Raw genomic sequence first — 12,230 nt, forward strand, 5'->3', positions numbered from 1 at the left:
TTAAAGGTTCCTATTTTATTGTAAAAACGTGTCAATGGGTTAACGTGTATCTGTGACATTAAAAATCGAATTATTTATGTATCCACCTCTCATTGTGCGTGCATGTTATATGTCAATAAAAAAATTAAAGTACCTAAGTAATTGACATGACTTTTTAAAAAAAAATTTTTTATGTAAAACACTAATAGAGGTTATGTGACCAGCCAGGTAAAAAACTATTAATAAATATAAAACAAACCATTATTAAAAAGGTAATAATGTCAATCTAGGCTTTCAAAGTATGGTTCTTTATGGAACCTTATAAAATAGTTTTTGCTACTGTTACAAGTCAAAGAACCCTAATCTGAAATTCTAGTAGTGTAGTCTTTGTTCTTGCCCAATCACAGAGAGGAGGGACACCACCTTACCAACGATAATGCCTTTAGGAACATAAGATCAGATAAAGCAGAATTTAATATTGTACATCTATATGCTTGGATCTAAAAAAAATATATATATATATTTAAAAAAATTCCAATTTGTTCAGCATTTACACCCAGTAAAATCTACTTAACATTGCAGTTTTGCCAGTCACAGTGATATGGACTGTTTCTTTGCAGTGGCAGGACCTGCAGATAAGCTTGTTGCATCATATACAAAAAGACTTGAGGTTGTAATTGCTACTAAAGAAAGGGCTGCAGTCACTACACTGTCATCAAATGTATTAGAACCCTACAAATGTTAATAAACAACAGTGGGAAGCACGTCATGTGAAACAAATGGTACAGATGTGTATAGAGTATAAGTGACTGCCTCCCCAGAACCATCTTGATCTTGAATTGTTCCAACAGTCCTCAATAAGCATATCAATGACTTTTTTTTTTTTTACACCAGATAGGCACTAGCATACTGGAATGATGAAGAGCATTGTCAGTAAGTAAAATGTATAAAGTTGCACAAATATTTGCAGCTGTACTGATATTAATAATAGGACTCTATCATTATATTAATTATATTAATAAAAATAAATATTTCACACAGTTTAATTAACTGCTTATGTGAAGGAAACAAAATGTGTGCATTTAAGAGTAAACCAGACAACATGGAAGGTCTCAGTAGTTTAATTCAACAAACATTCACTCTTTTTCCTCATATCACATTTATATTATAGTATTGCACAACAGGGTAGTGTGACTGCAAAATAATATTACATATTGGCTCTACAGTTTTATACAAGTAAATTCCACATAAACAATCAACCCTCAAAAGAAACCATGCTTCAATTCCAGTGTTTCTGCATTGCAATAATCAGATTCATAGTAAAATATATGTAAAGCTTCTCACAATGCTTGTCTCCTTACTCATAATGGCTGCTAAAAGTTATGCACATCTAGCATACCAATAAAACATTAACTCAATATTTGGCTCTACAAAAAGAAAAAAAAAAAGAAAAAAAAAGGAAATCAGTTTTATACAAGTAAATTCCACATAAACAATCAACCCTCAAAAGAAACTACGCTTCAATTCCAGTGTTTCTGCATTGCAATAATCAGATTCATAGTAAAATATATGTAAAGCTTCTCACAATGCTTGTCTCCTTACTTATAATGGCTGCTAAAAGTTACGCACATTTAGCATAGCACTAAAACATTAACTCAATATTCTCTCTGCACACATACAACATGAAATAACTTAGAATGGTAAAACATAATAGCTAAAGTAAATTTAAGATTTCAGTGCATAGCCATAACATCAGATAAACAGTCTTATGTCATTCTGAGTACCTGCCAATGTACATGAGGTCTCTCCATTATAAATGCTGGTGTTAAAGTCTATTTTGTAACCAGTATGACCAGTAAGTTTCAGTTCAAGGTTGAAGAAAAACACAGTTCACCATTCTGCTTTACACCATTTGAGTGAGCAAATAAATAGACATTCTTGGACTGTTTATTTTATGCATAACAGAAAGTGGAATTGTTTGGATTGTGGGACTTTTACTCTGCTTACCGTACAACAATTTGTGCAGATGTGATTCTGATGACAATTGTTCTCTAAAGAGACCAACTGAGGCACACAAAAACCAGCACATGAAGCATAAGAAGGTAGCCAATGAATATGTAGCGTGACTTTCCCCTGGATGTCAGTAGTTTGGAACAGCAGAATATGCTCCTTCCTTTGAGCCACCGCTGGCACAGGTGAACCCCACTCTTCATCTAAAAAACACCAGATTGCATAAAATTTAGGCACACTAGAAACTGATACTGAACATTACTACAGCATGGGAGTTCACTTGTAAGCAAACGTGTAGATTTATATTCAGGAAGTACAGTTGCAAAAAGTTAGTAAACCCTCTGGAATTACCTGGATTTCTGCAATGATTACTCATAATATGTACTCTGATCTACATCTAAATCACAATTAAAGACAAATACTTTCTGACTACTCAAATGATACACAACCAAGGAAAAACGAAGAGTGAACGTTGACAGGGCAGGCTGAAAAAAGTTGATCACAAACATTTTTTTTTAAATTGCATTTGTAGTTTTCACTGTTTGTATTCAGTACCTTGTGCAAGACCGTGTGCTGGCTTGGCCGAAGAATAAGATCTTTATACTGTTGCTCCTCTGTTTCCAGCTGAATACTAAAGTCCCTTTGAGCATTCCATGATTGTTTTGACTCCATGCTGAAACAAACACAAAAAACAATGATTTTCAAATTGTGTATAAAACACTAGCAACAGCAAACCTACCTATAAAATGTTTAGATACAACTGCTATATAATATATCATTTATACATATACATACACATACATACATAAATACATATAAAAATTATATATTGCATTATATATATGTTCGTTCGTTGGCCAGAGGAGAACTAACCCTCGACTGAGCCTGGGTTCTCCCAAGGTTTTTTGTCTTCATTCTGTAACCTGGTGGAGTTTTGGTTCCTTGCCACTGTCGCCTTTGGCTTTTGGCTTGATTAGTTGGGGACATTTAATTTAATATTCAACAATATTACTGATCTGCCTGCATTGATACCATTATATGAGAACTGAACTGAGCTGGACGATGACATCACAGTTTTCTCCAGAGCAGCTATATATATAAATGAACTAAATTAATAACGTTTTTACAACAAAAATGAAACCTCACTGAGCTTACTTAAGCTGGACTGTGATGCTATTTCTTCTGGAAACAAACTTTGTTGCATTATTTTCCTGTTATCTCTGTAAAGCTGCTTTAAAACAATCTGGATTGTAAAAAGCGCTATATAAATAAAGGTGACTTGACTTAAAGACAACTATGCAGATATTGACAACAGAGAGTACAATGGGGATAAAAGAGAAGGCTATCTATTAAGTTAAATGTATCTAATTAGTGAAATATTAAACAAAAAATAGTAACGCCTATATAGCTGTGGGGTGTGAGCTGATAAGCGAAAAACGCACAGTGGATTGAGCATATCCCTTTTTCACAGACATCAGTGGAAAGTTTGTAGTTCGGACGGATATGTAAATGGAAAAGAAAGTAAACGAGAGTGAGAGAGAGACAGAGAGAGCACTTCTGTTGCATGCTCTTGATTGCTGATCGTTCACTCAGCACACATGCATTATTTGGATTAAAACTAAATCATATATGTAAGTAAAACATGAACTGTTACGTGATTTATGTATAACGAGTGGTTCTCTCGGTGACGTTTACAGGTCAAGAAGTTTCAAGAACGCAAACATCTGAAGTGCTCACCCTGAAAGATGCAACGCGCGAACGTCCGTCTTGGCAAGTATCCTGGTAAACATAGTCGGTTATATCTTAATGAACGTAAACAAAGAAAACGCATGTACAGTAGGGCAGGCTATATTGGTCCTGTGCATTCTTATAAAGATTCATCTATACATAATTTATACAGTGATGAATATGCAATAGTATTTCACATTTGATTACTTTATTCAAATTATGTACCTGCAAACTACTGTTAGACCTACCTGAACAACTCTAAAAACTGTTTATTTCATTTGTAGCTTTTCTTTGTTCTATTGTATTTATTTGGTCTATTAGTAATTTGATTACTTGTTCTTATTTTATAACTGACTACTTACTACTTGTCTTTAATAATGTTTTAAATTTACATTATGTAGGCTAGTATTTGTTTGCAAAATTGGACTAGAGAATTGTGATATTTCACTCACTGTTATCTAACCATTTAAACCACTGACCCAATCCTCAGCACGGAGCCCTGCTGGAGCAGCTCTAAATATGCGCTGTGCAATTAAATGAAAGATAAAATATGACAGAGCAATAGAAAGAACAGTGAAAGTAACAGAAGCTTGTACAATACATTTTAACATGCTTAAGCATGAAAATAACTAAAGGAAATATATATTTACTAAACAAATTAAGCCAACTAATATGATTCATATTCATTTAGTTTCTCTACCCAATATATAAAAAAATTATTACAAATGCAGTGAAAATGCTAGTATCGCTATCGGTATCGGGAAGAGCCAAAAATAACAGTATTGGTATCGGACTCGTTCTGGAAAAAGTGGTATCGGTGCATCCCTACTTTCAATGCGTCACCATCAGTTGGTCAAACTTTTTAGCCCAAGTACTGCCTTTCATCAAATCATCACCTAGTGACCAGTAATGTTTAATGTTTTTCACCATTCGTTGTGCACAAACTTAAGGACTGCATGCACAAGAGCCATATCTGTCTCCACAACATTACAGTATTATTGACAGTATTGCAGTATTATATGCAGAACTTGCCTACACCCTACTCAAAGTCAGACACAATGGCCACACTACATGAAAAGTTTGGGCAGCCTCATCACATCACCTTAAACAGAACGGCCACTGTCATGAACTTGCTAGTGATCAGGTGTGTAGATACAGCAGCCATTAAAGGCTAACCTAAAAACCTTAGGTTCACCTAAAAATAAAATTCTTTCATCAATTACTCACCCTCATGTTGTTTCAAACCCACAAGACTTTCATTCATCTTCGAAACACAAATGAAGATATACATATATACAGTATGTTTAAATAGAGTCTGTATTTGTGATTCACACTTTTAATTTTCTCTTCATTCATTATATTCATTTTCCAAACATAGGTTTCAATAAACAACTGCATGAAGATTGCTTGAATACATCAGCAAGAAAAAAGAAAAAAAGGAAAAATGAAATAATTGAAATAACACTGCCAAACAGTTATTCACCAGATACATTAAAGAGACCCTTATAATGCGTCTCCCCACCAGGTCATCCCTCAATAAATGTCAAGTATCTGCCCCACTTTCTCCTATAAACCTCATTTTTTTCTGAAGTAATCCGTATGCCATTCCTTCATATGCCCAAACTTTGCCCAATTCTGTAACCCATTCTTGGAAAGATGGCGAAACTGGTGACCGCCAACTTCTCATAATAATTTGTCTCCCAATCATAATACTTATTTGAATCCATTCAGTTGTCTCTACATCAGGGCTTAGAAAAGATGGGTCTCCAAGGACATAAAAGCCTGGACAGAATGGAAAGCAACATTCTGACACCTCTTGAATATAGTTATTAACCTTACACCAAAATTCTTGTATTTGTATGCATCAGGTCTCAGTCCTCCCTCTCACATCGCCAGCCTTCAAGCATCAAGAATAATTGGGTTGGACCTCCCTAAGATCTGTGACATTTATAACATCCGTCTACTCAAAACTGGTCTGCAAATACTCAAGGATTCATCACACCCTGCTAATTCCCTTTTCATCCCTCTACCATCAGGCAGAAGGTTAGGAAGCATAAGATCCAGAACCACCCGTTTTTCTAACAGCACTTACCCGCAGGCTGTGAGGGCTCTCAACTCACAACAACAATCTCTATCTACTTTACTTATACAGACACAGCTATGCCCTCCTTCTTCTTAGGGTAAAAGATAAACAAGAAAAGATAGATCAATAATCTCAATAATCTGAATATCTATCAATTAACTAAACAACAGTATGTCATCTGCATGAATTTGTGACCTGTTCCCCCTACAGAAACCCCAGGAAAGTCTGTACTTGCTGTTATAGCTGCTGCAAGTGGTTCTAAAGCCAAGCAAAACAACAGAGGGGATAATGGAGAACCTTGCCAGGTCCCTCTTGCCAACGTAATTTAAGAGATCTGCGACTGTGACAGGGAAGGAATAACAATTATTCCTTCAGTAGACTGAATAGCAGGAATTAGCGCAGACATTTCTCTGTTTAATATAGTTTGCCAGAAGCTTGCCCGCTTTATTGCCGAATTCAAAATATTTTTGCCTCACCCTGAACTGTCCAAAATTCTGTCCACCTTCTTAGATAGTATATCATTATAACTATATTTCAATCGCGTTATAAACTCAAACCATCATGTGTAGTCTTTTTCATCATCTCAAATTTCCTCTTTTTGATTTCTCCTTTCAAATTTGCCAGATCTTTAATATAATAATATATGATGCATACTGAATAATATAACCCCTTAAAGGATTATTTCACTTCAGAACTAAAATGTCCTGATAATTTACTCACCCCTACGTCATCCAAAATGTTCATGTCTTTCTTAAGTCGAAAATAAATTTGGGTTTTTGAGGAAAACATTCCAGGATTTTTCTCCATATAGTGGACTTCAATACAACGGTTTGAAGGTCCAAATTGCAGTTTCAATGCAGCTTCAAAGGGGTTTACACAGGGTATTTTAATATATTTTAATATATATATATATATATATATATATATATATAAAATACAAGGTTTATAATGGCTATTATTGTTCAATAAATAATATTTTATATTATAATGTTGGCGTACTTGGTATCGAGAAAAGGTCTGATGAGGGTTTATCAGACGGGCTGCAGTGTTAATTTTGCCTGAAAAGATTGTATTTGTGTTTTTAGTCAAAAGTCAAGCACTTTTCAAGTACCTTTTAGTAAATATGGCTGTTTTCAAGGGTTTTCCAGGACTTAAATTTCAAAAACTCAAATTCAAGTACTTTAAGCACCTTGTACTTGCACCTTGCACCCTGTTTACAGGATCCCAGCCGAGGAATAAGGGTTTTATCAAGCGAAACGATCGGTCATTTTCTAAAAATATATATACTTTTTAACCACAAATGCTTGTCTTGCACTAGCTCTGCTATTCGCCATGCATTACGTAATCATGTTGACCTTCAAACTGTTGTACCTCATTGAAGTCCACTATATGAAGATAAATCCTGGAATGTTTTCCTCAAAAAACATAATTTCTTTTCAACTGAAGAAAGGGGGTGAGTAAATTATCAGATTTTTTTTTATTCTGAAGTGAACTAATAATTTAACACTGCCTTCAATGCTTCCCAAAGAGTTCCTGCAGAGGGCGCAGTTGCCATATGTCGTCTCCTAATATATTTTAATTTCAGGAATTTCAAGCAAGATCTGAAATAATGATGGAACCAATAGAGCAGGTAGAGAAAGAGACAAAAGATTTTGATATTAAATAATCAATTCTAGAGTACATCTGATGAGAAGCAGAATAAAATGTATAATCTCTCCCATTCGGATTCAAAAGCCTCCAAATGTCTACTAATCCAAAAGCTTTGCACATATTTGTTAATTTTACACTAGCTTTGGACATATTACATCTAAAAGAACTACTCCGATCAAGCGAACACCAAATTCATATCCCTACCTAAAACAATATCGTACTGCCCAGTTGCATATAAAATACCCTCCAAATTTACAAAGAAAGCTGGATCATCCCTATTTGGTGCATAAACATTTGCTAGTATGATATATTCTGCCCCAGCACTTCCCCATTTAGCAATATTATCACCCCCCCCTACCACTGCTTGGACCCTCTCTCACTATAGAATACTTCACCAACCCATCCACCCGTTAGCTTCACTGCTTCCTTCTGTAACAGGTGAGTTTCTTGAAGAAACACATCACATTTTTTTCTGCCCTAAGTTTTTTTTTTTTTTTGATGACCTAACCCCTTGACATTCCATGTGGTAAGACGCAGTACTCTAGATAAATGCAATACCAACTTTAAAAAAAGCAATAAAAGAAATAGCAATCCAAACCATACAGGTCCAAGGCTGCAAACAAACACACCATCGAAATGCTAATCGTCAGTCAGTCGGTATGCATACTATAAACTAATATGCAATAGCCTACTCAAATAAGTGACATAACCAATATTAATCAACTACTTGAAGCCGTAAAAAAAAAACACACCTCTTAATTTCACATAACTTTTCTTACTATCTAAAACATCTCAAGTCGTAATAATGAAATAAAAAACAAAAAAAATACATAGATCAAACATGAAGGATCAGTCCAGTCACTGTTTCATCACCGTAACATACTTCAATGCTTCTTTTGGGCAAACAAAGTGTTTATATCCCTCGTTGGTCTCAATCCAACAGTGCAAAAGTCACCCCAAGAGCATGAAGGATTTTTTCTGCATTCTCTGAACTTCTCTTGTTTGAGTTGTGTCACTTGCAAATTCAGGGAAAACCTGTATCCACTTTCCTTCGAAGTGTATCCACCCTTTCTCCCGCACAGCACTGAATCACGATCTGATGATCTTAGAAATCTTATCAGTATAGTTCTAGGTCTGTCCTCAGGATTAGATCATGGGCCGAACACTGGTGAGTCCGTTCTATCACAATCCGTTGCTCTGATGTGTCGATAATTGTAGATAATTGTATCAGCGAGATCAGCTCCTCCATGAACTTAATCATGTTTCCGCTTTCCTTATGATAAAACGGAGATTATTCCGTCGACCTGTCCTCCACTTTCTCTCTTAACTGAACAAGTTCACATTTAGTTGCCACATTTAGTTGCCAATCTTTCTCCTTTTCCTCAAAGAATTTCACAAATTTTTCAACATCATCGATCCGCGTGATCAGCGCAGATAGCTTGTTTTCCACATAAGCTGTAGTTTGGCAAATCTCTTTAATGCCTCCATATCATCCCAGATTTTCTTCAACAGTGTAAATATTCGCTTTGCCAATGAAAACCTCTCTTATAGACTGTCTTGTGACCCTTCATTCTCTGAAGCCGGCTGCAGGGAGGAACTCTCGCTATCCTGAGGCAGTTCAGGCACCTGTGATCTCAAGTGTCTCCAGCATTCGAGTTTTTCGACTGTTTAGACATTTTGCTCATTCAGTTTTAATCAGAATACAATCTGCTTTTAGAACTGACCATCTTAGTAGGATAATTGTCTCAATGTGGCAATGTATTAAGCAGCCATCTTGCCTTCTTGTGTCACGTGATCCCAAATTAAGATATTTTTCATAAAATCTGAGAGATTTTTGTCCCTCCATTGAAAGAGTTTTCACCCAAAACAGTTTAAAACATTCTTAAAGAGAATGTAAAAAAAAAAAAATCCATATGAATCGAGTGGTTTATTCCAAGTCTTCTGAAGAGACATGATACCTTTAAATGATGAACAGGCTTTTATTCACATATAAACATTGATCAGAGAACAAATAGAAGCTCAATCTTACTTGCTTGATGCACAAGAAAAAACCTCAATGGTTCTTGCGGAACATTAAATGTGCTGGTTTGACACGAGAATGAACCTCGCTGGTTTTTGTGGGTCCTTTTAACAAATTTAGGTGTTATATGTACACTCGCTGATCAATGTTTCAATCTGGTAAGCCTCCATATAGAGCTGCTCCAGCATGCTAAGCTTCTTATGCTGATTCATGCAAGACTGGGTTGGATGCTACAAGGCCCTGCCTACCTTTGTCCTGTGCAAGATGAGAGGAGATAGTAAGCATTCCCCGTTATGTTATCCATTGAAAACGAAGGAAACAAGAGATGTCCCTGTTCTAGCCATCAAAGAAAGCCATCTAACCAAGCTTCAGTACAGAGAAGCAAAAGGCAAAGTACCAGCAAAGTGCCAATTTTTGCAATGAGGCAATTAATTAACATAGGAGCAGTCAAGAGGCTCAGCCCAGATGAGGAGTTATAGCACTGAATAGCTAGAGCTACACCTACCACTTTCAATAAATTCTTCTTCCCACAAGCATTTTAGTCTTAACAGTTGCCGTTGCAGTAATTTCCCTTATTACTGTATATATCAGGACTGCAATAACTGTCTGTTAAGTAAAACTGATTAAAACTGATAATCAAAAATGTCTTCAAACTTAAATATTGATTAGTCGAATAATATGCCACAGTGAGACAAATGGGAAAGACATGGCTCAAGTCACACACCCCTTGGAACGAGAATCATCTGAAACCACTGAGTCTAAAGAAAACAGACATATAAAGCGCATTCCCATCAGAGGAAGGTGAGCTCATTCTCCCAAACATCAGCGGATGCCACTTTTGCACAGCTGTACTGAGCTTCAGTCCCAAAGCACATTCACCTGTGACCTCCTTGGCCAGGTGCACACCACTGCATAGGCCACATTTTTAACCTAACAGTAAAAGTATCTCGGGGGCAAAGATCATATTTCCTATAAGAAGATGATCATAATCATATTGTGCTAATATTTGCAGATGCTTTTGTCTGTAAATTTAAAGAAATAAAAGGCAAGTGAGTATTTCCATTTTTCTGTCTTAAAGGCAAGCGAGTCATTGTAGTTCTGTTCAGATGGTTAAAAAGGAACTTTCTGGGCGCCGATAGCCTCGTGGGCAAGTGCCGTTGCGCTTCGGGCGACCCGAGTTCGAGTCCGATCCTGTCCCCCCTCTTTCTCTCCCACCTCGCTTCCTGTCTAGCTACTGTCTTATCCAATAAAAGACAAAAACGGCAAAAATAAATATATAAAAATAGGAACTTTCTGCAAGGGAAAACATTTGCATAGAAATTGCAGCAGTGCTATTAAATTTTATCATGAACATGCAGAGTTGTGTGTGAGGTTGATCTAGGCTGCACATTTAACCGAAATCACGTTTTAGCGTGGTGCGAAAATGAAATAAAGGGTGCTATTTTTTTTTATTAAATAAATACATGCAAAGCACTGTGATCAGAGCAGATTAAACGGTTCTCAGTAAATGCTGCTCATCTCTGCAAGCACTAAGAATTTGAGACACTTACAGTATGCATTTGAAAAATTCCAAAAATCTTTCCAAACTTGTAATGAGAAGTTTTTACAATCTTGTTATCTAACAAAAGAGAACATTTAATCAAGTGTTTGAAATAACTTCCTTTTGTGATCTGACGTGGATTCACATAACAGAATGAGGCAGAATGATATTATTTTATAGTCAGGGGTGCACAACTGTTTTGGTCTGGTTCTCAAGGGAGAACCTGGAGACGCTGCTTGGTACTCACACTTTACGCGGCACACTTATCCTACAAGCTGTCGTCATCATTTTCCTCCTGACTGCTCTCCTCACTATCTTCTTTTCTTGTTTTTATTTTATTTTATTAACATTAATGATACAGGAATATTAGGCTGCTGTCACTTTAAGACTGAATGCATGGACTGAATATACTGACACACATCCAGTTTCTTTCTCAACTGTGCACTTTATTGCGTGTAATACACACGCATCCCACAACACTAATCCTACCCAAACGTATAATACATACGTACCCCACACCACTACTAAACCTACCCATGCGTATCATATGCACGTAAAACTAATTTTAGCATATAAATTGCACGATAAACACAATGCGTGCTATAGAGACGCATTTAGTGTGACCAGCTTGCACCACGAATTAAGATTTCTTTCCCTTGAATTTAAAAATTCGTTCTCTCATTTAGGCTAAATCATGGCCACAAATAAAATTTGTTCTTTGGCCACGTTGTTGAAGTAATTAATTCTCTCGTTTTATTAAAACAAGGGAACTAATTATTACTTATTACAACATGGTCATGCACGATTTACCAAACCAGGTAGGCAAACAAATTATTATATAGTTAACTGTGTGTTCGCTTTAATTAAAATGAGGAAACAAATTATTAAAAATGTATCCACATGTTGGGTGGGAGTAATGAATTGTTAATTCGTTATGCAATCATCATATCAGTGCAACTACAAATAACCTATATAGCCATAGCCAACACACAAATATTATTTATGGGCATGATAATCCAGATGTGTTTTGTGGAGTTCTTTATGCATTTCATCTTGTTTCTATTTATTTTTTATGTGTTTTGCAACGGCAGTTATGTTCACGGAAATAAAATAACGAAAATCTAATATACTTTTTCAGTTATTGCATTTTATAGGCAAGTTTGCTAAAGGGCAATGTCATGTTTTTTTTTTTTTTATTGATAAAGTTAATTTAATGCATT

General features: G+C 35.8%; 1 protein-coding gene across 3 annotated transcripts in view; it reads right to left on the reverse strand.

Annotated features, from left to right (window-relative positions):
* Positions 1-1,084: 1,084 nt before the first annotated feature.
* The window catches only part of LOC311089384 (uncharacterized protein), a 48,134-nt gene continuing 36,988 nt past the window's right edge, over positions 1,085-12,230 (reverse strand). For all 3 annotated transcript variants that reach the window (XM_084124051.1, XM_084124053.1, XM_084124052.1), the window contains exons 20-21: positions 2,545-2,662; positions 1,085-2,192 (exon numbers count right to left, since the gene is read on the reverse strand). In XM_084124051.1, coding sequence (XP_083980177.1) covers positions 2,031-2,192; positions 2,545-2,662 — 280 coding nt within the window. In that variant the 3' untranslated portion in view covers positions 1,085-2,030. The remainder of the gene's footprint in view (positions 2,193-2,544; positions 2,663-12,230) is intronic.

This window comes from Abramis brama, assembly GCF_963993115.1.
Source record: "Abramis brama genome assembly, chromosome: 9".
Classification (NCBI taxonomy): domain Eukaryota; kingdom Metazoa; phylum Chordata; class Actinopteri; order Cypriniformes; family Leuciscidae; genus Abramis; species Abramis brama.